This window comes from Pomacea canaliculata, linkage group LG10, assembly GCF_003073045.1.
Source record: "Pomacea canaliculata isolate SZHN2017 linkage group LG10, ASM307304v1, whole genome shotgun sequence".
Classification (NCBI taxonomy): Eukaryota; Metazoa; Mollusca; class Gastropoda; order Architaenioglossa; family Ampullariidae; genus Pomacea; species Pomacea canaliculata.
Genome location: NC_037599.1, coordinates 24,066,358 through 24,093,891, shown reverse-complemented (window position 1 = coordinate 24,093,891; position 27,534 = coordinate 24,066,358). Strand labels below are relative to the sequence as shown.

Sequence of the window (27,534 nt, the reverse complement as noted above, 5' to 3'; positions counted from 1 at the left end):
AGGAAGGGGAGTAGGGGCAAGTGAAATGAAGAGTTCTTAGACATGGGTGCAGGTCCACAGTCTGAATGGCAGGCGAGACGAGGAGCACAATGAGCTGTTCGGGGTGGCACACAGCCCACGTGACGGCGAGCAGTGACACAACTTGCTGGTTCCACGGGTACAGAAGATACTGTCAGGCAAGGCGAGCACAGGCCCCATCATCCGCTGGGTGCTCCCCAAGGCGAATGTTACAGACCTGTCCGCCCCTAATCGTCCAAAGGGGCCACGTTTGATCTACAACAACTCCCCGACCCACCTACTCAAAAAGCGCTTCCCCCCAACAAAAGTATTTATGTATATTTCCCACCCCCGTCGTCCGTGGCAGAAGTGTGTGACATGACCGAGGTACAAAACCGCCGGAAACATCCGCGTCCTTGGGAAAGCAAGCTGATTGGATGACTGCGTCCAGCAGGACAGGTAACTCCGTGTCCTGTGAAGACAGTGATGCGAGCTGTACACCTGGCGGCGCGGTCACGACGACACTGCTGGCAAGAGTCTAAGAAGGCTGGCACCCACACCATCATCCCCCGTTCTCTACAGGTAGCTGAGGTCCAGGGCGTGGTGTAGAGCAGCCAGGTCGGAGTGGTTCGATATCCGCCAGAAGGGCCAGTTCATCTGCAACAGTCAGATATAAACAATGTACAGATCTGCTGTATGTTTCTCCTCTTGTCTAGTACTCTCTAAAATAACAACATAAAAAAAATTGTCTGATCCGTTATTAATTGCAAAAAGCTTTCCAATGAAACATCTAAGCCACCCCACACCCTAACGACTACCATCATTATCCTTCAACATCCTCAACACCATTCATCTTCTTATCCTCTTCATGTTATTTTCTTCTTTTTTTTTCCAGTCCTCGGAACTTAAGGAACCAAAAAAAAAAAATTCCTCTCAAAAGACTCAGCAGGTAAGAACTCACCTGTTTGGCTGCCGACTCCTCGTCGCGCCCGTCGCCCACAACGACGTAGGTGCACTTGCGCCCAAAGCGAGACACGATGCGCTCGAAACAACTCTCTTTACCTGCGAGACAGACACCACACGTGAGACAGACACTAAACAACTCTCTTTACCTGTAAGACAGACACCACACGTGAGACAGACACTAAACAACTCTCTTTACCTGCAAGACAGACACCACACGTGAGACAGACACTAAACAACTCTCTTTACCTGCAGGACAGACACCACACATGAGACAGACACTAAACAACTCTCTTTACCTGCAAGACAGACACCACACGTGAGACAGACACTAAACAACTCTCTTTACCTGCAAGACAGACACCACACGTGAGACAGACACTAAACAACTCTCTTTACCTGCAGGACAGACACCACACATGAGACAGACACTAAACAACTCTCTTTACCTGCAAGACAGACACCACACGTGAGACAGACACTAAGGCCGCTTTCACAAGGTGCGACTAAGTCTTGCCGTTTGTAACAAAAAGTTTATCTGATGTCGATCGCGAGAATTACCGTTCACTTTTGTAGCTAAGCATCATTCCCAAGTAATATTTACCTAGTGGAATTAATGAAGTTGGTTATTAGCCATTTTCATTTGTCATCATTACTTAGACCTCTATCCTCCCCAGCTTGCCCTTCACCGCGACTAGGGCAAAAGTCGGCCTGTGCTCAGGTGCAACAAGCAGGTGACTTGAAACTGTTAGCTTCAGCACAAGTCTAGTGTACACACTGTACAAACTTACATATCACATCGTTTTGTGACATTTAAAAAAAAGGGAGATAGGGAGTGGAGATAGAATTCTCGCCCTATGCGATGGTCTCCGCTCCTCCTACATCTCACCCACCACCATCAGGGGTATGGAGCGAACAGTTTGTCTCTACCTATGGTTCAGCAGAGGGATGTACAAGTGTGCAGACCATCTTCCTAGCTAACTATTGCGAGGACAGTAAATCTCCGCTGTCCCTTATCCTCCCGTCACCTATTTCTCCTTCTCTGGAAGGAGCATAATGAACGTGAGTGGCGAAGGAGTGAGTGGGGAAAGCGGGGAAAGCGAGGGGTTGGTGCTAGATGGGCGGGGGGTACTACTACGATGCGGTGATGGAATGGCAAAGAGGAGGCAGAGGACGAGAAATATTGTGCCTGCCACCCGCACCCTCCACTGTGGGTACCGTGCACAGGCCCAGGCAGCAATAAAGGAGGGTCTGTGCACAAAGTTGTGGCCGGGTGTTACTGAGACCCGACGACTGCAGCCTGTGTGACTAAGACGCCATCAGTAGACACTACACCACCAGTGTCGGCTGCCGCTCCCTGGAGCCTGCACAGCCCCGCAGTTAAATGTCAGCCTTTATTTCTCTCCTCAGCCACACAGAGATGTGTGGTGCTCCCGTCTGCAAGCATGCACACCCCCTCCATGGGGTGGTGAGTGGGGCAATACCTCCCATTATGGCTTCTTGCAGTGTTTGTCAGTCCCACTACAAGTTAATACTCTACAGTATTAAAGTACCTTAGTGTACCTCCACCCCACAAAACTAGTTTAGTCACCCACCTTCTTCAACCGCTTTAGTCAACACTTGTATCTACCTCAACTTCATACATACATCTCTCAGCCTGTACCAAGGGATCTGCATATTTCGTTAATATGTGTCGGGTATATTTAGAAAACAAACTCCTCGCAAAAATGCGGGGTTTTTTTTAGGTGGGGAGAAGAATTATTGCTCAAGTTCTTACAGTCCCGAAAAAAAATGTACTCACAAAGACATGAAAAAAAAAAAATTAAACACAATTTAACAACCGGGTATAACACTAGACACGAAAGATAATAATGAAAATAAATATGATTTCAATTCTTTAAATGTAACAACAACTATTTGTAGAAAGTCTGCAAATGACATCCCCGTTACACCGCCTCCTCATTTCCAGTTTTTTTTTTTTTTTTACCACCAAACTGACAAATATAATTCTTACTTATTATTTTGTTTTAATTTAATTCAGGCTATTTTGCGGGCCCCACCAAGCGCATGGTGATAGTTGAGGAAACCCGAGCCAGCAGCAGCGCCCACCCCCGTGTCGTGGTGGCAGCAGCGGAAATGGGGCGTCGCTGTGTGGCGGCGGGGTGTCGAGCGGCCCGAAGACGAGAGCCCCACACTCGGGGTATGGGGGTGAGGGAGGATGTGTGGGGCGGCCCCTCCCCCTCCCTGTCCGCCAGGGCTGGCGGCAAACAAAATCAATAATTTCCCTTGTTCCTCCTTCCTTCTACCCGTCCTTAAGTCTTGGCTCGCGTTCTGTAGACACTTTCTCTTTGTCTTGTGTCCTCCGACAAATCCTGTCTTTGGCGAGTGATTCGGCCTCGTCTGCACGCTGTCCAGTGGCACGCACACACACAGACTCATTCGCATCCCTATGACAAACATTCGCTTCTATTGCCTCCATGTACACCTCCCCATCCTCATTAAGCCATCCACCCCACCTTCCTCTCTACAAGTAGGCGGAATGTATTAATACACCCACGTATTCCCTCGGAAAACAAACATACTTTCTGTACACACAAACAAAATGAATTAAATTTTTAAAAGTCTGTTCCATAATAAAACTGCCATCTACTGTTTTAATTAACACACAGCACCTTGCCAGTGGTATCATCATTATTTTATACCTCCATGGAGACAGTAGAATAGACACAGCGCTCTGTCTCTCACCAACATTTGATCGACACATTATCCCAGCCTCCGATGCAAGGCGAAAAAAAATTAAAAAACAATAAAACCCAAATCGAAGATTAAACTAAGAAAAAGTAGTGACGGGAAGCTATAAACAATGGCGACTTTGATTGTACTCAACTGACCCCCTACCTCTACTTCTTAAGCTCATTTGAGCCAGGTAGCTTGTCAGATGCTAGAGTTCTCACCCAATGCAATCCACCCCACTCTTTCTCCCATATCTCCAACCTCTCTCCCTCTCACCCGACACGGCCGGCTCCTCTCTTTTTCCCCTCCACCCTTCCACCACCCCATTTTTTCCCCTCCCTCCTCACTGATTCATTCGAACACGCAATCTGACTGTTTTTGCCTTGACAGCCCATCTCGCTCCCCAACGTTCGTCACCTCTTCCAGGACTTTGTTCGCAGCAGCCACGCACGCCCCGACTCATCAGGCGGGTACCCCCCACACCCTCTCTCCTCTCTGCCCCTCCCGCCCGAAGATGATATCGCCAGCGCTCGACCAACAGACGGAGCGGAGGGCCATAAACAAGAACAAATAGCCGCCTTGTCATTTCCAATATCTCGAAACTAATTACGCGCCGGACGATAAAGCCATCCGCAGACCCGCGACAGCTTGTAGTTTGCGGACCTTGTTTTTGTTATTGCCTCCCCTTGCCTCGCGCCTGACCTCCGGGGTTTTCTCGTCTCTATACCATCCCCCAACTTCCCCATCCCCAACAGCCCCCCACACCACGTGGTCGGTCCTTGTACGAGATGCACAGACTAACACACGTAGCGGACTTGTCTCCCCATTGGTTTGGTCCGGGCACCACTCACTTCCGAGGGCGCTGCGATCGAAGCTGGTGTCGTGCTGGCCAAGGAAAAGCCTTGCCACTGACGGCCCGCGCATGGGACTCACTGGTGTGGGTGGTGTCCGTGGTGTCCGCCTGGTGTCGGCGCTGTCAGCTGCTCGGTCACGTTATGCCAATCGCGCTAAAACCCGGGGTCCGGTCAATCGGAACAAACAGCAAATATTGGCCCTCGGCCCCCAAGATTCAAGATTTCAAGATTCAAGATTCTTTTATTCTGTCGCCCTCCAGGGGGTATTGAGAAATTAGGAAGTATCAATGCATATACATTCACATTCTTATCATTAAATATAGGGTGTCTCTCATTCACATATATTCAAAATCATCCACTCATTCTTTCCTTTTTCCAGTCACTTCGTGTGAACTTGGATATTGTAATCGAGTAGGTTAAAGCATCTGGACATATCAGAACATAGGATAACCACTCTCTTGTTCTCCCTCACTCTCTTTCACAGGTGTTCTGTATTCTTTACAATTTCTTTATCACAGGGGTAATGCACTCCCATCCATCCCTGTGTACAATATATCCCACACACACACACACGTTTTAACAATTTAACTAATTTACTGTTCTTAGTAATATCTTTACAAATTGAGATAGTCTACTGAGGTCTTTTTATTTTTTGAGGCTAATAAGGATTGGAATTTGTAAGCATTTGGTTACGAGTATAGTAGCTTGGTAAGTATTTTTTGCGCTGGGTATCAAATTTGTTACAATTAAAAAGATAATGGAATTCATCCCCTATGTCCTTGGTGTTGCAGAGTCTACAGAACCTTTCATTTCTAGGATATCTGTTTGCCTACCTTATATTCACTGGAAAGTGGTTATTCAATGACCTAAATTTTATTAAAGGGAGGTAATCATGTGGGGGTAGGATTTTTAAGTAGGGTTCTAGTAAGAAGCTGCTTTTAAACATTCTATAATTTGAGTATATTTGTTTGGAGTCTAGTTCCCCTAACCAATTCTGGATATACTGGTCCTGTAGGACACAATCTACTTTCTTCTTGAACCAATCACCTGTTATGTTTATGCTTTTCTGGTTTATCCATATTCCACTTAGGCCAAGGTCTTGCAGCGTTGTCTGGATAGTACTGATATAGCTAGACTTAAGATGTTTGTTTCGTGTAGATTTAAGAGCATTTCTATATGTAGTGCTTGATAGTTTTTACTGTTGCTAATCAATTTAAACCAAAAGCTAAGCATCCTACTTTTAATAAGAAGACTAACAGGGAAGCGACCACACTCTCCAAGCACTATACAAGATGGGTGGACTTTCTTATTTTGAGGACCATTTTATAAAATCTTAGCTGTAGTTTACCACAAATGTCACTAATTCCTGATGCCCATATTTCACAACCATAGTAAGTACTGGAAGAACAATTCTGTCAAACATGTCAAGTTGAATATCTAGTGGTAGCTGTGACTTTTTACATTTTTTCAGTAAAGCAAACATGGCTCTTGAGGCTCTGTCATATAGGTCTTTTTGTGCTACTAGAAATTTGTTATTGTAGTTTAGTTTCAGGCCAAGATAGGAGTAATAATCTACTATTCAAGTTTCTCACCGTTATAAACAAATGTTGGTTTCTTTCTTATTTTACCTCTAGAGAAAATAACTATTTTTGTTTTGTCTGAGTTAATTGTCAGGTTCCACTTGTCACAGTATTTTTTCATGCTGTCTAAGGCATTCTGTAGATTTTCTGGTGTTTTCGGATAAAATGACAGTATCATCTGCATATAGGAGTATGATAATTTAAGAAGCACATCAGTTTCTTGGGGGTGAGGTTATTTGGTGTCAGTTTGGCTAGTTCTGGGAGACCACTAACAGAGTCTGCTAAGAGATGAGTTTTCAGATCATTAAGATAAATTGCAAATAGTAGAGGAGATAGGTTCTCCCCTTGTCTGACACCATGACTACTTTTAAAGAACTCTGACTGGTTTCCATTAATCTTAACACAGGATTTTGCCTTTTTGTATATATCCTTGATTATATTCATGAATCTTCCCTTGGCTCCAAGATCTAGCAATTTTTCCCACAAGTAAGTTCTATCTATCTTGTCGAATGCTTTCTGGTAATCTATAAACGCGCAGAAAACTCGTTTTTTTCTACTTAGTAAAATTTCAAGGATGCTTTGCATGGTGAATAGGTGGTCAAGGGTGGATAACCCCTGCCGAAAGCCTGCTTGTTCCTGCCCTATGAGACGAGCGCTGAGCGAGGTCGGCACACGAGACGCGCGGACAAGCCTCGGACGACGAAGGGGCCGGCGACTGATTGATACGGCAAACATCGTCTGTTGATGGAGAGCCGCTGCTTGTAGACAAGGACAGGGAGGTGGGCAGGGGGAGACAGGGGGGATAGTGCTCTCGCGCCTGTCACGTGCTCAGCTGCCGCTTCCATCCACCATGCCACTTTTTTTTTTTGTTCCTAGTACAGGAAGGACTGCAGACCATTCCCTCCCCCGGCTGCTCTCCATCTCTAGGGGTGGAGTGGAGGAAGAGCCCCTTGAACACACCCCTCCCCATGAGTCGTTTATCGACACACACAAGGTGACTGCTCCCTCCTACTGTAGGACTGCGGGGCAACGACTTTCACATCACGTGGGGTCTCCACTACATGCACGTAGTGCCTACAGTCACTTCCGCCTTCATGGTTCAAATGTTACATTCAAACAGGAGCTTGCAAACTTCTTGTTCTTTTTACAAGTCTTCAAGCTTGAAGGAACCGAAATTTAGGGAAAATGACAGGAAAGGTGAAGTGTGTTCACCACAAGCTCATCCGCGACACCTGACATGTCGCTTGACTCTCGACCTCTCGTGGTCCGGCAACTACTTCGTCAACAATTATAAAAGCGAACAGTGTGCACCTCTGGAGCCATTAAAAGAAACTTTATTCGCGCCAGCTGATAAGGCTACAACAAGACCTCCATGTCTGGCACACAGCGAGTACAGGCTGGACGTCTACCTGGCGTCTGCACACCTGGGCTTGCTTGTGAATGGACATTCGGTGAGGAGGGCGTTGGCCGGAGAGCTTTAACACCTCGTGTGTATACCACAGGGTCTTTGTGTGAATGAGACTTACAGGCAACCTGAACTCTGACTTTTTCACACAGCGCCATCTTTCGCTCCTCCACAAGCCTGCAGCAGAGTTATGCCCACGATGAGTAATGGCTCCCTAAGGACGCCCACGAAGCTCTGATGTTTGCTACGACTGCTAATGGCGCTTTCTGTCTCTTGCCATCCTTCCATCCCCTCCCCCCTGGCGACATGAGATCTGCTACAAACCTTTCAGCTGCATACTTCCTCCGGTGCCGCAAACACTTGCAAGCCTCGTGCACTTCACCCTCCGGATGCTCTAAGGACGATGAGGACTAGAGAGTGCCGAGCCGACAGCGACGATGAGTATTTTGACGACGAACACAAAGTTGCTACTAATACTGACACCTGTCCTGTCTTATGAGACGATAACTGCTGTCTCACTCCTGCTTGCGATAAGCAAATGTTTGGCATTCCTAACATACTTGATGGTGAACATGCTCCCCACCCTTTCCCCGCACGTGCTCCAGCACCAACATCTACTCGAGACCTTCAAGACGACGCCAGCCTCAACCCCATCCCCTTCCAATGCGACAGACTCAATAATATGGGGAAAGTGGGGACAGCAGACGACTTACCAATCTTCGTGGCACTGTAGATGTTCTCGATGTTGAAGACGCCGCCCAGCCCGTACAGCAGCACCTTGGCCAGAGCCGGCACCAGCTGAGTTGTGGTCACCAGCACGTTAACACAATTGTTTCTGAAAATTATGACAGAAAAACATTTCTCAGATGAGGCTGAAACATTTAGCTGTAACAATTAGCCATCGTGGTGGACATCGACAAGGATCATCACATTCGTTTGTTGCATTAGGACAAGAATAAAACTGTTTTGTTTTAATTTCAAATTCTTATTTTTTCCCTCTTTTTTTTTAATGCCTTAATCAGCATTAGGACTGATATTTTTAGCATACAAGACTGATATTCTCCAACCAAACAAAACGTTTCCACATTTTTGTCACTGCTTTCAATGTTTGTTTTTTCCTTGTAGTTTCTACCTGTTACTGTTCTCTCACCTGGAATTTATGATAGACAAGGACTTGAGGGCGAGTGTCAGCCACTGGTCTGTCAGGTTTTCTATTTCCTGCCGTAGCTGAAGCCACTGGTCGCGCTTTTGTGGCCCCAACAAACCTGGAGAAGAATGAACAATTTAGTCGAGAAAAAAGATGAATCGGCGAGAATAATGGAGCTGGTGGACTTCTCCCCACCCAACTTTCTTCGTCTCATCGGTTTAATAACCTCTTATTTTTAATTAATTGTTCAAAGATTCGTAATATTATCAACATGAAGATCTGATGATTATTCAATTCTAATCCACATAAGACGAAATCAAAAAAGCTACCAGCCTCACAGGTATTATTAACTAAAAATTACCGCCTGTCACAAAGCGCTAAACCCTAATCCAAGAATTAAGATAGGCACCACGCCGCTTGCCCCACCCACCAGTTCCAAATAGAAGTCCCACCCTCACCCAATGTAGCAGTGATAAGTAATCCTATCATAACTTCTCACACACTACATTTGCTTGGTGTGTTCCATCCTTATTTTCTCTCTAACCCTGATTTCAAAAGAAACAATTTCATGCAGGACAAAGGTGAACGAAAAACGGATCGAGTTCCGGACTCGCTGGCCACAGCACCTCTTGCTCTCCCTCCCTACTACTAATTTCTGGGTCAGTGACCCTCCCAGGTGGCCCGAACCACCCAGCCATGAGTCGTCAGGGACAAAGAGAAGGCGTCGCAGCTTCCTGTCTGCGGAAGAAAGACAGGAAGGAGAAAGTGTCACGTTGTTAGCCGTTGCCCGCGGCGGCCATCTTCGCCCTCACCCCAGTGCATCCGCGTGCGCGTGCAGGAGCTTGTATTTAGCACCAAGAAGCTGCCCTTATTAAGATTCCCCTTTGCCAGGGTTCTTGTAATAAATATCACGACAGCGACAGTAAACAAAGGTCAGTGGGTGTTGGTGCCAACTGGTCGCTTCCAACTCTCGACTGACTGAAACAGGATGGCACGTGCACACACACACACGCACTCTCTCTCTCTCAAGGAGACGGAGTCTACAGAACATTTACCAGGAAGCGCGGGAGAGAGGGAGGAAAAGTCGATGCACCAATCAACTGCACGGCGCGGCAACACGAGAGCAGCCCACCTCACACGCTCATCCCCAAGATCATTAGAAGACCCGGTGCCACGCCGGGCACACCTGAGCTGCAGCTCCGCTCTACAGGAAGCAATCAGCTCCGGCACACCTGGGCCCCCCACTCCCCTGGAGTGGTCACGTGACCCCTGTCATCACCGGCCACGAGTTTCACGACCCCCGCATCAGCCCGGGGTCCTTCTCTCTCTCTCGTCGTGTAGCCGAGGGGCAAGCAACAGCGGTAAACAAGAGAACAACATCCAGGAACCTGACTCGAGGTCTTCGGCTGGGTCTCGGCTTGCCCATCTCCTCGCATCCGATTGGTGTGAGTGTGTATTTGTCAATCTGCGCGCGTGTACGTGTGGGTGACCACAGGTGGAGAGCTCACATTCTGATTAATAAAAAAGGTTAATCTAGCTAATGGGACGATTTTTAACTACTTACCTTAAATACTCTTCTTGTTAACGAGTGAATGTTGTCAAAATTATTTATTCGTTGACCCTCTCATTAGTTTAGAGATGTTCATATACACCATAGCAAGGTCTAAACACCTGCCGGCCGGCCCCTTGGGTTGGCACTACACGGTGATGACAGGTGGATGAGCAGTGGAGTAGTGAAAGCCACAGCAGGCGCCTTACCTCCGACGTTGTTGCGGTAGTTGCTGTAGATCTCCTTCATGCGGCGGTAGCGGAAGGCCAGCTTGCGCATCCAGTCCACCCCGCCCCTCACCCCCGTGGCAAGACACAGGTTGGCGTTGTTGGCGGCGGCGTGGAAGCCGTCGGTGGCAAAGTTGTAATTGCTGCACAAACAACAGACAAAAGAAGCCGCTCAGGTGTTGAGGGGTGAACAGGTGACAAAATGAGGCAGTGCTGCCATCTAATGTGCTTTTTTACAGGGTCAGCTGATCACAAGTCTGGGACAACTTACGAATGTAAGTAGTTAACACCACAGTCAAACTCACCAACACGACAAGCAAGCATAAACACAAACACTACCATAAATGTATGGCGGACAAGACAGAAATAACATGACGGGGCAGGCAATACAAGAGAGGCGGTAGAAAAGTAATTGTCTGTCAGTCACCCTATAAAACAAACTGAAAAACACAAATACCCGTATGACTCTTGTTGCTTACAGAAAACGACGAGGGGTGTGCGAGGGGACGGGAGGGCAGGGCAAGACTACAGGATGTGCCTAGAACACAGAACACACTGTCTCTCCTTTGCACTGTTGAGGGTGGGTCTACCCGCCTACTTCATCGAGACCATCGTGTGGTGAACGTTTGACAAAAGTCAGTCCCAAGGCAATGGCGCATTTGTCGGTCATTTTGAGAGAGTTGTAACTAGACAAATGTGATGCCTCGGCTGTCATGGAGTGGACACAGCGACATCAACCAGGGGACTGACCTCACAGTCTGTCCCCCCAACCTTTCCTTTGTCTCAACGAGATCACCTCTACTACCATACCATTCCTACGAGTGTGTCTACCCTTCTACATGCTGGGTTGGTATAAGGGGAGGGGAGAGGGACCTGCAGAAAACAATGAAGACTTTTTGGCGGTGAGCAAATGTTGTCTACACTAGCAAGACGTGTCTAAACGCCATCTTAAATATGGCGGCGGTTCGTCAGTTGGGGAGGAAGTGTGTACAGAAAGAACCTAAGTGTGCTGTAGGTCAGAGTTCAAATGGACGCGGAGGTCAATTATCAATTCACCCAATCCCCAGTTTAAAATTTCGCTGTTTTATTTCCAGACTACTTTGTATTTATGTTTTTTTTCCTACCCGTAATCGCACCCATGTTTTATCGTTTGTCAGCGTCATCACACTTTGAAGACAAATGACGAACTTTGCTCAGTTATCCCATCCAAATAAGAACAAGAACAACAACAACAACAAAACCAACAAAAAACCCACCTAAAAACACACACATCTACCTTCACACACAGTATCAGATACTTTATAGGACAGTCACAAATATTATACATCCATTACGCGACATACAGCACAACCCACCGCAACAACACCAGTTTGTTTTCTCTTATCTGCCAATACAACAGGCTGTCCGTTCAGGGATGTATACAAATCCTGTCTGGCACAGATGATATTGAGTGGCACTGATGCTATGGTAGTGGCACTGACACAGTCCACTTCGTAAGATACTATTGCTGCTGGCATCGCTTGCTCCGTGCTTTCTGTTTTCAAGTCCGAGGACTGGGGTATCGGAGGCATCAGCACACAAAGCCTTGTTTTCTGAATCGTGTGCATCACGAGACAAACAATCAACCTTTCCTCTTGGGCAGGAAGGACCAGCCAGCGCTGGAGACAAGGACTGTGAGAACGGTCACAGGGCATCACGCGGGGTCAAAGGCCATCACCCACGTCACCTCTACCCTCCACCCACCCAGGCTGGCCCGACAATGGCGCCGCTGTTGTCGTGACGTGTGTGAGAGAGAAGTAGGAGGCTGTGTTGTTGTAGTTTGTCTTGTGCCGATGGGAGAACACTGGCCATGTCAGGGTTAGTGTCAGGAGTCCCCTTAATTCCCACGACTCTTCCCCATGTCTCTACTCCCACCTGCAACTCACCTGAGGTCTTGGCCGTTGTCGTCGGAGGAGACGTCGTCTATGTGGACCTGGTCACATTCCTGGAACAAAGAACACGGCCTGCACTCTTCCATCACCATCTTAGCATTCAGGGAAAGTGTGTATGTGCAAGGGGGCATCCAGAAAATACAAATACGATTTTGATAAAATAGAGGCCGAGCGTCTGACAGAGTGAAAACATGTCGTGCATCACTACCTCAACATCCCCAGCATACCACTGACTCTCAACTCTTTGGCAAGTCCTGCAAGATGGTGTATGCCAGCACCACGGTGCTCGTGTGACGCTTACCTCCGAGATAACGGTCAAGCGCATGGTGTGCAGTGACACGTCACTCGGGTACCGGAGGTGACGCGCGAAGCCGTGGACAGGGTATGTCCGTCTGACCCGCGTCCGGCTTTCTCAACCCTTCCTTGCTATACACTGTGGTCCCACCACTTCCCCTCTACACACCTCCCGTCCTCCAGCGGAAATTGGGGATGGGAGTGTGGGATGTGAGAGGGGGGAAGAAGGAGAGAAGGAAGAAGGCAAGAGAAGGTGGGGACGGGAAGTGTGCTTCTGTAAATCTGATTACCCTAGTCCGCGCGACACGGGCGCCGGTGTTGACACAAGAGGTCTAATAAGTGACAGTCAGGACCTCGCAGACTCGAACCCATCGCCGCGGCGCCACAGCGCAAACATTACCCCATGCTCTCCCCTCACCCACCCTGCCACCCACCACCCGGCAACTTTTCGGGTGAGGCACTGCTACAGACTATGAGAGCTGACCCTGATCGCTACCTGCGCTGCGCCATACTACCTGTCAGTCTGACAACTCGTCCCATACTACCTGTCAGTCAAACAACTCGTCCCCTACTACCTGTCAGTCAAACAACTCGTCCTACAGTCGTGCGAGCACCGCACAGCCGCGTCCGCTATTCTGGTTCCACTAAAAAGTTGCTCACACAGCTCGTCTACCTTCTGGGCCAGACCCTCCCCACAGCGGCTTGTAATTAATTTGGATTCCATCTACAACTTCCGATCGCTCCGTTCTGTCGGCGGGCTGCAAGTTAGCCAAGGCTGGCAAAGGTCGGAGGTCCCCAGGGTTTTGTCAGGGTCAGACTGTCGCCCATCTGAGACGCTCTAAAAGCAAGGACTAGACATGCGTGTGCTACAACATCAAGCCCACCAGTATTGCTACAACATAGTGTTTTGTCTGCACCGACTGCTTTGTCAGATCAACGCTCTCTGGTGACAAAACAAAAGCTCGCAATGGTTTTTTTTATCTTTTCAGTAACTAAACACTCAAGAAATATAAACAAATAAAAAAAAGTGGGGGAGCGGTGGAGGGAGGGTAGGTCCCCGCGCGGAACCCGGGGTCTAACTGCCTCCCCGCGCCAGACTGTCTGGCCAGGCCCAGGCCCCGGAGGTGGCTGTGGAAGTGGCTTTTCGTGTCTCCCACACCGCATTCCTAACAACTCCCATCGCCGACGCCGTTGCAGCTGTCGCTGTGTGGTGCAGCCGACACTTCCCTCGACCGCTCGCCGCCTTGGCCGTTGGTCCTTCATCAGGTCCTGCCGGCCACACGTCCACTCCTGTGTCTGCGGTTGAACTGGTGTTAAACTTTCGCGGAACGGGACACGAATATACATCTTCTGCTTTTCCTTTCTCTGCGACTCTTGCTGTGCATCCTTCATTACAATGACTAAGTGCATTCTTCTTTGCTTCTCACGCCGGCCATGATCAGTTCGTTCCCCATACAGCGGCACCCGTGTAACGGTCTCTCGCCATCTAGACCCCCTTCAAATACTGTCGACTATTTGCCACCCTTCGGCTAATTTTACACAAAGGTCATACAAGAAACCGAGCTTCACGCAGACACATATCGATAGTTAAGAAAACATGGAAGGCACACGTGGCTGATCTCCCCATAAACTGAAGCCAACTGTCTGGTATGGAAATCTTTTAAATATTTTCTCATGTCGACGCAGTCTCATACCAATGGGGAAATTTATACTCCTTGCACTCTAATGCCCTCAGCATAGGTTCAATGTATGTACACACATTGTATGTGAACGCTCACAAATGAGAGGAAAGGAGCAGAAGTGTGAACAGGACTCACTTCAAGATCGTTGAAGAAGAGATGAGTGTCCGCCAGGTTAAAGATCATCTCCTCCATCCTGAGCCCCAGCGACACGCTGGAAGGTGGGTCCTGCAACAGACAGCATGTACAAGTCATTAGTACCACTGCAGTGAACGCTACTCACTCTACAGAGAATGCGACAGTACGAGAGTATCTGCTTTTCAATCGCTAACTTAACACACTAGCAAACTGTAAACAACAATAAAGCAGGTACCAAGCAGGTTAAGCCAGTAGGAGATGGCAAAGGTCAACAATCCGTCCTTTGCCCGGCACCGGTCATTTTTTTTTTCTGGGAGGACGGGGCATATTTTGTTATATTTTCGTTCATTCCTTCTTTCCTTTTGACAATTTTCTCGACCTCATGACCCTTCCCTATAAAGGTGAATTGTAAAACTCGCAATATTGGTATGAGAAACAGCGCTAAGATCTCGTATGTTTACAGTACATTCAGCACATGATGATGACAGAGAAATGAGGGAAGAGACGAGCAGGCCGGAGGGGTGGGATAAGGAAAGGGGGAAACAAACAAGCGTGTATTACAGATTTCCCATCAGCCTCTCTGATAGCTTTAGGCGCGTGTAGACAGCACGTGGTCACCAGACTGGCATGTGAACGATGTCCATGCGCTTATCTTGATGAGGTTGAGAGCGAACGTGTGGCATCCCCCAGTCTTAATGTCACTGACACCCGCCTGCACACGTCGCAGGAACATGTCTGCGAGACAACAGTCAACACCGCCATCTGTCCGCCTCCTTGTGCTCCAGCACCATGGACAGAACATCACAGCAACACCGACTGACATGTTCAGAGACAGGTGTGTGTGTGCTCCATGCGGTGCGTAGGATACCCCTCGGTGGCTCTACAGCACCGCAAGCAGCATGGTCTAGGAATTGGCAGCATACAGTACTCGCTACTTACGATAGATAACACCATCTTGCCTCCATCTACTCCTCTTAGGCTGCCACCTAGCGATCTCCGCTGTCTAGCTTCAATCTGTTTCAAGAATCCGAAAAAATAAACAAAAAAACAAACAAAAAAACAAAAAAAAACAAAAACAAAAACAAAATCCTCCTCCTCCTGAGGTACCCACGATGGGCAGGGCTGCGCTGTGACCCTTCATCACACCACGTGACACAAGGTGAAGAGGACATGAAGGACCTCGCTAAGCGGCCTGAACTCCATGTGCCGTTGATGTCATTCTGTCTCATCAACGAATATTTCTCCCCTCCCAACCGTCTTCCCTCCGCTCCAGATACCAACTTTCGCTACCCGAGTGGTGCGTGTGCGTGCACAGTCCTAGGCTTAGTGCACAAGGACAGGAACGGAGAGGGGTGGATAGCGGGGTGGATAGCGGGTGGACGGGGCCTGCAGCGCACGTGTCGGGTTTCCCTCCTGGTTCGTCGATAGCGGGAGGCGTACCGTCGCCGAGACAAACAGAAGAGCACCTTCCGCCCCTTGTTCGAGGTGTCTTTTTACCTGGCCAGGTAGAAAATGCAAAGGAATGAGTGATGGGAGGCTGAGGAGGGAAACGCTTTTGTCCTCCACGCGGCCGCAGCTTTCATGTCAAACGCGCGGCTTACAGAGGCTGCCGCGACAGGCGGAGCAGTTCCACTCCCGGCCAGGGGGGATGGGGAGGGAGCATAGGACACAAGGGTGAGGGGTGTGTGGGTGGAAAGGGGCGGGGGAGGACAGCCAGGAGGACGTCGGTCTGCCTGTGAAGACACAGTCGACTTGTAAGTAATCACACCCACGCACGCACACTTTCTCTCACACACGTAGAAGAGAAATTCCGTTTCCTCCCTACCAGAAACTTCTTGCGTTTCGACGAGTTTCGTCAAAGCCCTGAAGAGGTCGTTGGCTAAAAAGCAAGGAAAGCTCCTCTGAAGTGCACGATGATCTGTATGTGACAGTCCCTGCTGCTGTCCAGAAGACTTGGTCCTTGCATACTACCCGTCACCAGCGCACTCGCACGCGCCGCTTAAATAAACAGTCGGCCGCAGCTAGTACAGGGCTTTGTGACTGCCAGTGCCGCGTACTCGAGGCGTTGAACCTTAAGCTTCACATGAGCGTCGACGTTAGAACGACTTCCTCGCCACCGTACCCACCCCGAGTCCACCCCTACCTCACCGCGGCAGGCTAGCGCACCGCGCGACCCCGTACTGCACCTTTGCGTACATCGTTTGTATCTGGCCCTACTCCCCCAACTCCATCCACCCATTACCACCCCTGTGCCTCCTATCCCACACTCCTCTCTAACTCCTCCACTTACGGGCGGTAATCGGAGTGCAAGGCTGCATGCTTCGTGACTGCGACCTTGCCCCCTGGCGACCAGGCGACGGGACCGTGTTGCAGAGTCACTCGTAGAGGAGGACTCTCCAGCCTCACATGTCCAGCAAGCAGCGCAGTGACGGGGACGGGCGCCACACCACCTCACGCACAAATCGGATGCTGAGAGCTCCACAATATGATGCGGGCGGAGAAAAGAGGATTTCCTAATGGGTATGACTTTTCCGTAGAAAGTGACGCGACAAAGCCCTTGGAATGGCCGGGTGGCGATTTGGTTTTCCGAAGATCTGTTGTCTAGCGCACTCATCCGAGCTTTGGCTTTGGCCGCTATGCTCACGTGACTTACTCTCTAACTATCAGCTTTGCACATACACTAATCGCACCTGTTTTGGGTTGTCGTTCTGCTCGTGTCAAGACTCCACATACGCAGGTTTTTGGCAGGAATACAGCAGTTTTCATATATATTACAAAGTACTGCCGTATTCGCTTACTCAGCATTTGTTTTACTGACAGCTGTATATTTAAGCGGCATTTGGCACAATTGACAACGCCAGTATTTAGTCATCAATGTCGATTCAGATGACACAGCACAACAACCCTGTGAATCAGGTGTACCCAATCAAGGAATATCTGACTGCTGGTATGTAATTATTTGTCAATTTTCAGACTTCATGTGCAGTGTACATACATTTCTTACGATAAAGTACGTGTTAATCCAGAGAAAGACGTACTTTTGATCGGGGAAGTTTAAAGAACAGTAGTTTTCGCCTTATACTTTTGTTCTCACAGAAAGCAGCATAACTGTCTCCTCTATTGATTTTCGGCCTGCAAAAATATATACATTTGCCCATTATATATAGCCTATATATAAGGTTCCCAAATGAAATTATCAATTTTTTTCAAAGAAATCATTTTCAATGGTTTCGAATGAGATACTAATGCTTAATTGTGTTGCCTCATTATTGCAATAAAAACATTTCTTACTCATGAACAAAATTATTAATTAAAAATAGAGGAAATGGTAATTGCTATTAATAATGTTTTGCCTAAAAATGAAGAGCAAAACCAGGCTCTGAATTTCTAACAGTTTCAGAAAACAGCAGAATCATTCATAAAATAATGTATTACTCATTATGCACTTAGCATGACTGTTTCTCTGCTGTTCTAAATTTCTTATGCAACAACAGCCATTTACTTGTTAAATCAGGGTAATGCCTAAATACAGCGCATGCTAAATTTTTTTTGCCTTCTCCTTCTCTCCTAAACGTTGCTGTTTTAATTAACAAAACATAATTTTCATTGTAATATAAAATTAACTGAACTTTGCTATTTTAACAATACATTTTTTTCTTTTATATTTTGACAGGGCTGTTTTTGGTTTATACTTAGCATTCAAAATTTCAAAATGCTTATTGCTCGCTTTTACATTGTTGTTGAATTATTGGCAGGCCATCTTCCTTGAAGGACAGGAATACTCATGCCTGCTGGTATTCAGCAATGGTGAAGGCAAGTAAGTGTGAAATAAGAGTGCCCATCACTACTGCAGAAGATGCAAGAGCTTGGTTTGACCAACACAAGAAAAAAGGCCCAGATTACATGGCGTGTAAAAACAACTGCCCGAGTTACTGGGAAAAAAGGAATCCTACTGAAAATCTATTACAGGTGTCAATGCACAATACTTTAACCAAGAAGTAAAACAGCAGATGAGAAGCCAAACTCCAAAATACAAATTGCCCGCTCAGATGACCTTGACAGTCAAAGCAACTACATGTAAGTTTCTGTCTTTCGATATCAGTATTACTTTGGGTGTGTGTGTATGGTGAGAGTATATTAAGTCATACATCTGTCCATGTACAGGTCTACAGCAATGTTATTTAACTTTCTGAGTGGTTCAATATATTTACATGGGAGGCTAAACTATTTTGTTCCAGAAAAAAAAGCAGTGACCATCATTTGCCAGCTTTGCCTATGATTGTGCATATTGAGCCATGTGCATAATCATCCAATCACAGGGCAAATGCAAGTATGCAGCAACGACGGGATGTCTCAGAGGACACAATTCAAAATTTAAAGATTTGTTTGCTAGAGGGCACACTCCAGCATCTGCTCTCAATTGTCACAAATTTAATCTGCAGATGGAGCACCCAGACAATTACATCTATTTGGCTCCGGACCGTTTTCAGTTTGCTCCAGACTTGAGTTTTTGTTTACAAGTAAGTAAAGTCTCTTGTGATACTACATAAGTGCATCATTCATTGAACATTGAATGGCTACTCTCAATGTTGCAATGCACAAGGTTACATTTCAATAGGTCACTTTTGTGTTTTCTGTTCTGGAAAGAAGCAATGTATATGGGGTCAAATTACATGTAGCAACTTATCATTGATCATAAGGTTGTAATATAAGTTAAAACTGGAATAAGATTGAATTTTTCCTGATAGACGCTCTTGGTACCAAATTATTCAATTGTCCACAAGAAGTGATGGTTACTTGCCATTTTTAGTTTAAACATTAGTTTAATAAAATGAAGTCCGTGGACGAGACAATGCATGTTCAGAGTTAGTGTGACAATTTAATTCTCCAAATGGTATTTCTCATTATAACAAACATCACGATATGCACTTTTTTCCCAGACTGTATGCCAAGTTTTCCAGAAGAGCTACGGTGCAGATTCAGGACAAGGTCTCCTGACTGCTGTAAATAGTCTGATTGAGAACTATACAAATGAACAGAAACTGAAGTGTGCATCAATGGAGCTCATATAAGGACAAGACTGTGATTTGCTGTGTATTTACTCCTTTAATGAGGCGCATTAGCGAGAAGCATAGGGCCTAGCGGTGAGCTGGTTTTCATTGATATCTGTGGTTGTCATGAGGGGGGGGGAGGTAGTACGTTACAACTGCGGGAGGGTCTTCCTCCTTCTTACACAGTGCTGCTGTTGATAGGTTGCCATGGGTGCATTTATTTAACCACGTCTGGAGTCAACAGATGCCCTAGAGCTAGGCTTTGGACTTTACAAGAGGCTGCCTCTCAAAAGATTCCTTTGCATGGACGAGGGGAGAGAGGCCAGTTGTAATTCTCACAGATGACTGTGAAATGGAGAGAAGGACTGAACGGTGTTTCCAGAAATCCATTCTATTCTGTGCGTGTTTCACCATCCTCAGGCAGTATGGCGGTTTCTGTGGGACAGTAAGCACGCAGTTCCAAGAGATGATCGTCCTCACCTCCTGAAACTTGTCCGAACTTGTTGTACGCAGGAACAATCAGACAGCTGCAGTCGGTCTGTTACACTGGGTGTTAAGGAATGATCCTGTTGTCTCTGGCAGCACAGCATTTTATAGATATGTCAAACGATTGTATGAGCGTTCAGCAGTTGTGGGCCATCTGCCACAGAGGTGAGCAGCTGCCTGTTCGTGGCAATGACACCAACAATTTGTTGAGGCAGCCATGCGGATTTTAAAGGATAGGATGCTTTCAAAGTTCGGCATCAGTCCTGCACAGTTGCTTGATTTCTGCTCACAAGCTGCAGCATTTATGAGCGAAGGCTCATAGATGTCGCCAAACGCCTGGATATGACTTTATCCAAGAAGTACGTACCAGCAAGACAAATTCACTAAGGACATGATAACACCTTGCCGAACAATTTTCAAAGTGCACAGTGGGAAGGCGTGTTATCTGGTGGGACATGTCTATTGAAATGTGCACATGTAAGTTAGGAAAAATGGTGCACATGCAAACACCCAGTTTGCAGTAGTTAGCCACTACTCACTGGAGGCTCAAAATCTTTTAGCCTAGAACATATGAAAAATATGAAGTCCTCACATGATGTATCTTGCAACAGGCAAGCAGAATGTGCCATTCACATGGTTTGCACCACATACGTGGAAGTGGGGCAGACACAGGATCTGGAAGATTGCCTTGAGGAAATATCTGATGCAGAAAAGAAAATGAACGCTACGCAATCATTTGACTCACTTCTCTTCACAATGATTCTGCAGACGAATTTGAAAACCTGTATTACCTGATGAGGAAACAACAACTGAAAAGGAGGCAATCATTTGACTCACATCCTCTTCATAATGATATCTGCAGATGAATTTGATAACTCTGTAACATCTGAAGAGTTGACAACACTAAAATGAGGTTCCACAACCTTTGTAGCTTCCGTGGAGAAACAGTTGAATGAAAATACCAATGAATATGCACCAGCAGTAGAGGCTTTTGTATCGAAGTTGGGAGAGAATTAAAACAGACACAGGTCGTGTTTCAGCCTGCACACTTTTGGGTAAAGACCATCAATGCATGCATTTTTCAGTCATAAAGAGAGGTGTATTAAAGTCCAACCAACAGCCGTCAGCCGCAGACAAATGCCTCTTGGGTCAGGCGATGTTTACAATCAGGCAGACCACCAAAAAAACATGACACTGAGAAACAAAGGATTGAATCGTTTTCAACACGTGATGCCCCCAAGCGGCGGCCTCAGCGAGCTCCACCACAACTTAAGCAAAGTGTCCTACAAAACGAGAACATTGGAAAAAACCACACATCCAAATGGTAGCTCTAGAGATTTCTGGAAACATGACACACACATCGTCAGAATCAGCTTTTGATATCCTCCTTCACACATGTCCACATACACACTTTCTGCTCTCACACCACACTGAAAAATAATGAAGCAGCAGGGCCCAACTAAGTGAGTTTTCTAATATTCCTCACATCCATTGCCCTTTCCTTTAGCTCAGTTTAACCACTTTTTTGAAAATGGTTTGTTTCCTGTATGCATGGTCTGAAGCTACATGCAAGCTCTACATAATAAGGGTGATACTAAATGTATATTTATTTTTCCTAAAAACTTCTTGTATATGGACCTTACCCGAGCCTTCAGATTGAGAAAACTGTAGAGGTATTTCTCTGTTTAACATCATGTAAGTGAAATTCATTTCTATACTTAACAAAAACAGAATCACTGAATAGATTGAGCAACATAGTACTCTGGTGAAGAACAAGTAGGCTTTAAAGAGGGATCAGACAAGATCATATACTTTGGTGGCACGTATTTAGAAGCAGCTAGTAAATCATGAAAAGCTCTATGTACCTTCATTGACTTCCAGAGAGCTTTCGATTCAGTGATTAGAGAAAAACTCTGGACCGTATTACAGAAAAATGGTAATACCTGGCAAATGGTTAAAGCTATCAAAGTATGTAAGGGGTTGGTGGGGACCTGACTTTATGTTATAACTGCCCAAAAGGATTAAAACAGGGTAAATCTGCATCCCTGTCCTATTCTCTGCATTTTCTCAATGATTAACACATTAAATTAGACAAAAGCTTACATGGCTATATTATGTGATGATTTTTCTGTACAAATATGGATTTTGTTTCATATGGAATAGTCAAGGCTCTGTGTTCCAGTTCATGGCATGTTATTCTGTTCTAATAGCGTCTATAGAATAGTTTTGATGACACTGAGGAGTCTTGCATGCCAACAGATTGACCTCTACTCTTCACACTTGGAAGCCTACATTCAAAGGCATTAAGCAGAATGAGTACGATCTGCATGATTGAAACAGTTTTTTTGAATAAGTAATGGTTACACTTCGGCCTAGAGTTTTCATAATCTTAATGGCCCATATTTTTCTCTAATCATTAAGTCATGTATAATATATATAACACTAGCACTGTTATAGAAATCCAAGCCCTGGACATTTGAATATTAAACTAAGTTTATCCTCCTCGCGCTCACTCATAACTAATTGAGTACCCTGAAAATTCAGGTAAAGAGTTTAGCCATCATGCTTTCAATCATCCTCTGAGTTGCCTTATGTAATAATTTCACCTGTTTGGTGACCAATGAAAGTGGAAAATAATATCAGGTCAGGACATAGCATGGAACTCTTGTAAATCCTAATATTGTTTCTTGTGTGTATGTTGCTATTATTATTCAGAATGGTTTCCAGTATAACATTTAGATTGCTGAAGGAAAAACAGTAGTTACTATCAAACGCTATGGCAAACAACTTGCTCAAAATAATAGGGAACACAAATACCGAAACACAACATGATACTGGATTGAAGAATATAACAGAAAATGGACTCACTTGCTAGAGGCTTTACCACAAGATAATGCACCAAATGAATGAGCATGTATTTGTCAGTATAGTCAACTGAATTTGTTTTATGATTATGCTAATGTTAGTAAAATATACAAAGAATGTTAGAATTGTCTTTTGCCAGTCCTCGATATTTTAAGTTTACATGCTAGTTTATGATTTACGTGTCCCATTTTTATGAACATTTTTACTAGCAAGAAATTATGTTTATATCAATGTCTTAATTTGTTCATTTTTACACAGAATGTTTTTTAATGTAACATTTTATTCTATAACATCATAACATTGCAAGTCAGAAGCTGAAGTTAATACAATCACACATGTCAGATGAACAAGTTGCATACAGAGCTTCCTTCATTCACCTGTTTCATGGATTATACAAGTGGGCATAAGCATATATAATCAAAATTTCTGGAGTAATTACATAGAATGTTAATGATACTCAATGTTGTACTGGTAGAATTAACAGAACTGATTAGTGTTATGTCAGAAGCCAATTTGGAATGCAGAAGCATTTCTGTGTGCTTTTACTAGACTGTTGTCTTTTGCGAATTTTGCTATTATGAGCTCAGGTTAGTGTGGGCTTTAAAATTCTCCTAGTTTAAAAATATTTCACTTTTTAAATTGCTAAGAAAATTATTTTTATAACTTAACATAGAGGAGTACCACTTGTTCTGTGTAACAGAACAGTGGTCAACCGCAAAACAAAAAAATAAAACTTGGACAATCAGTTGTTTATTGAGTTTGTGAGTCTCTGTTTAAAGAAGTTTATCATGAGCTGCAAGTTGCAAGAATATAGTAGAATGCTTGAACAATATAGACTACAAAAAAAAGCTTGTTTCTTTTGAAAAGATTCAAAAACAAAATAGCTTTTGCAGCCATTAACGTTTGCAGGAAATTGTTCATCCAACAGGTGATTATTGACATACTAGAACTTGAGAACCTGCCAGACTTCTTCTGGGGGAGGTGGGGGTGGAGAGAAACCGATCTTAACATGCATGTTGAAGTACATATTGTTATTTAATTTCCTATGCGGGATGGAATGTTATTTTTAACAGCACACAACAGTATCATAAACTCTGATGTACATGGGTTAACAGATGAAGAAAACAAGAACTGATTGCTCATGTTAAGTGTGTTGAAAAAGAATCATCAGTGTATGGTAGGAAAATCAACACAGAAAAGTCAAAGTTGATGACCGCAGCAACAGAAAGCGGAGTCAAGGGAGAAAGCAGACAGTCTCAATATTGGGTGCACTAGTCTCACTGAGATAAGAAGGATCTTTTGCCGTCATTTTTATTTGTTTTGGTAGATGGTTACAGTTATAGTACCTACAACGTAAATGATTTAAAAATAAAATCATCGACGATGTTTATCGCTAACCTTACGACAATCTAACCGATGAATATTGGCGTCTTCCGTAAAATTTATTAGCCTGCGTGTTTTCATACACAGCTACACCCCCAGTGGAAATGTGCAATTTCACCTTTATTGAAGCGTAGCAGTCGCTCGTCACACATCGAAACTCTTTTATGAAAGACAACCCAAACAGTGCGATATGTGTATGTGCAAAAGCTGTATGGGTAGAGAGGTATGTCACGTGAGCTAGCGGCCAATCCGAAGGCTCGATGAGGTCGCTATAACAAAATTCTTCGGGAAAAGCAAATTCGCGGCCGGGTGGGTGACGTGACAAGGTCTGAGACACAGCAAGGGGTGGATGGACGCTGATGGGAGAATGAACACAACTGGCCATGCTCTAGTGCTGATGCCCAGAGTTACAAGACGAAACTGATTCTACTGTTGAACACGTCGGAGCAACTGGCTCATGTGACGTGCTGACGTCCGACACCACCCTGACCCCAGCGACTTATAAGGTTGACTTCACTGTAGTTCCTTTCCTAGATCACCGGAAAATTCATGACTAAAAATGTTCAAAATACCCAAAGTCCAGCAGTTGGTCAACAGCAGCCAATCACTGAGTCGTGAACAGTCTAACCATTCCGCTGGCAAGTGGAGGCTCAGACAGTACGCTGCCAGAGCTGTCTACATCCGCGAGGGTGTGAAGAAAAGTGAGAACCACTGAGGAGGGAGGATAAGCCAAGGACGCTGCGTGGATCCGTACACGAAGGCGGAAAGCTTGGGGGAGACACGGGATGCTACAACACCATACTGGAGGCTACCTCAATGTTTCTATACGTGTAGTGCTACCTGTGGCCACACCTTGATTAATATAACGGATCTTACAAGTGACAGCATGGTGAATGTGCACCAGGAAGTAGTTCCCACACTGCTGGCACAAATATTGCCAGCGATCTCTTGCCAAAGGTTGGGAAGGAGTGTTTTGTGATAGAAACCTTCATGACACACTGGTGGATGGCGCTGGTGGACAATACTGGAGTCAATCAGGACAACGGTCAGGGTCAGACAGAAACCACGTGGTGTTCAGCACGTGACCCAGTGGGAAAGGTTGGTGGGTTGTCGGTACTTAATGCTATGGTAGCGAGGAACCCTCAGTCACACGCTACCAAAGGTTCAGGTCTAATGATGGAAGGTAATTGGGATTTGGCATACTCACAACAAAAACACATTCAACTGGCTTGCCTACTACATCTACTACCGACAAACAAAACACCTCATGCTAAAACCCGACTTAAGAGGCATCCATTTAACCGTCAGGCTTATACTCCGGGTATCCACTTAACTGTATTATTAAAAGCAGAAGGATGTAAAGCGGGTTGTTTATTGTTGACCCGCGCTGTTGCTCAGCAATAGCCAACGAAACTTCCTCGTAAACACAACATCTGACGTCATCAACGTTCTTCATCTTTACCCCAGACTTCGCCTCCCTCCCCTTCTCCCCCCTCCTCTCGTCCCCTTCCCTCTCCGCCCAACACCCAGCTGTTTCGGGCTAGCCTCATTAGCCGCTTGTCAGGCGGCGTTTACAACCTGATTGCTTTGAAATCAAGTGCAGGCCGTCAATCAGCCGGCGTGTTGTTTTCTTTCATACCACGTTGGCGCCGGGTCGGAGTGAGCCAGCAGGGATCCAAGCACCTTCTATCCTCCCCCGCACAGTTTCTCTTCCGCTGCAGACTCATGTGCACCACAACCCCTCTGGGTTCTCGTCCTCCCCGCGGCTTTATTACTTTTTCCCGCTCGCTCTCTCTTCCTACGTCAGGATGGGAGGAGTGGGGAGAACGGTCCGTCACCTCCAGACACCCCGAACTATTCCTCTGGGTGACAACGCATTATAAGCGGTATTCCACACCACTGCTTGACATAAAGTGATGACTAGTTGGAAATTAAAAAAGTCCAGAAAGGGCAAACGGGTAGGTGGACACACACAGGCTAGACTAAATCACCAGTGAAAAATCATTTTCACAGCGAAGGCAGAAGACAACGGTGAGAAAACAAATTTAGAAAGAACGAAGGCTGCGACTCTACTTGTCAGATTGAGGCAACACTGTCGCTGAACAGAAGGCGTGGAGGGGAAGGAAGGCAGGAAGGAGAACCAAAGTCCTCTGGAAGCTTGCACTGCCACCCATCTCCCAGCGGAGAAACGCTTTGAGGCTTCAAAGGATGCGAATAATTAGCAAATGATTCCACTCCTCGTCGCTCTGGCCTTCGTCAGCGCTGTGTCTAATTGTGTCCTGACGCCGTGATGGCTCAACCTGCTGGTTAGCTAGGGGAGATAATTGTAGTTGGGCACTAACCGGCAGGGGGGAACAACCTAGCTGCTGGACCTTCGCTACCTGCTACTCTCCACTCTCAGCTCAACCCTAGCCATACCCTGCCCCAAACCCATTAGTTCTACGCCTTTCTGCGACCAGCGGCCGTCCTGCTGAGATCACAAAAGTACCGAGGGGGCGACATGGGGTTGAGTGGGGTGGAACAACAGAGAGTGCCAGCAGGGTTCCCAGGGATCAGGGATGGTGCCAAAAAGGACTTAAAAAGGACCCTTAAAAGCTTTCATGCATTCGAAAGGACCTAAGTGACAGTCATACAAGCTAAGTTTTTCTCTGTGTGGTCGGCAAAGATGTATTATTTATGAATCTGTGGTCTTCTTATGTCTCAATACAATTATTTCAGTATAAATATCAAAGAGTTAATTTTGATGCTGTCTGCCATATTTAGATTAGATAACTAAAAAGTGCTTATAGCGGCGCTGATAACATACACGTTAATGTTAAGTTTTCTAAATTAAGTAATAATAATTGAAAACCTGAAGCCATCTTTGTGTAATACAAAAGTCAGTCAACGTGTCTCTTCTCGCAACCACTCTAATGGGAAGAGAGAGATGAAATAGAGCTATGCACAGTAGTACTAGAAGATCAAAGTTCAAGAAAGAGTAAGTTTCTAAAGAACTTTTGAAAAAGAGCGTTTTTGCGGAATACGAAGGCACTGAGTGTGTACAGATGTGTAGACAAACATTTTCTTGTGATAAGGAAGTCCAAGGATGAGGATCCGATGAGGATGAAAAGATGTGATCCTAATGCTAAACAAAGATGGAATGAGTCGAACTGTCAAGATTCAGCATTATTTTAACCTGAGATATTTTTAATATTCTTATTACACATACATGTAACACATGCAAACATATACATTAAACAGCATGATATACTA

General features: G+C 45.8%; 1 protein-coding gene across 1 annotated transcript in view; it reads right to left on the bottom strand.

The window, feature by feature from the left end:
* Positions 1-433: 433 nt before the first annotated feature.
* The window catches only part of LOC112574473 (eyes absent homolog 1-like), a 67,271-nt gene continuing 40,170 nt past the window's right edge, over positions 434-27,534 (bottom strand). Inside the window, exons 13-19 of the mRNA XM_025255570.1 lie at positions 14,498-14,587; positions 12,381-12,439; positions 10,438-10,598; positions 8,683-8,797; positions 8,246-8,367; positions 959-1,059; positions 434-654 (exon numbers count right to left, since the gene is read on the bottom strand). Coding sequence (XP_025111355.1) covers positions 574-654; positions 959-1,059; positions 8,246-8,367; positions 8,683-8,797; positions 10,438-10,598; positions 12,381-12,439; positions 14,498-14,587 — 729 coding nt within the window. The 3' untranslated portion in view covers positions 434-573. The remainder of the gene's footprint in view (positions 655-958; positions 1,060-8,245; positions 8,368-8,682; positions 8,798-10,437; positions 10,599-12,380; positions 12,440-14,497; positions 14,588-27,534) is intronic.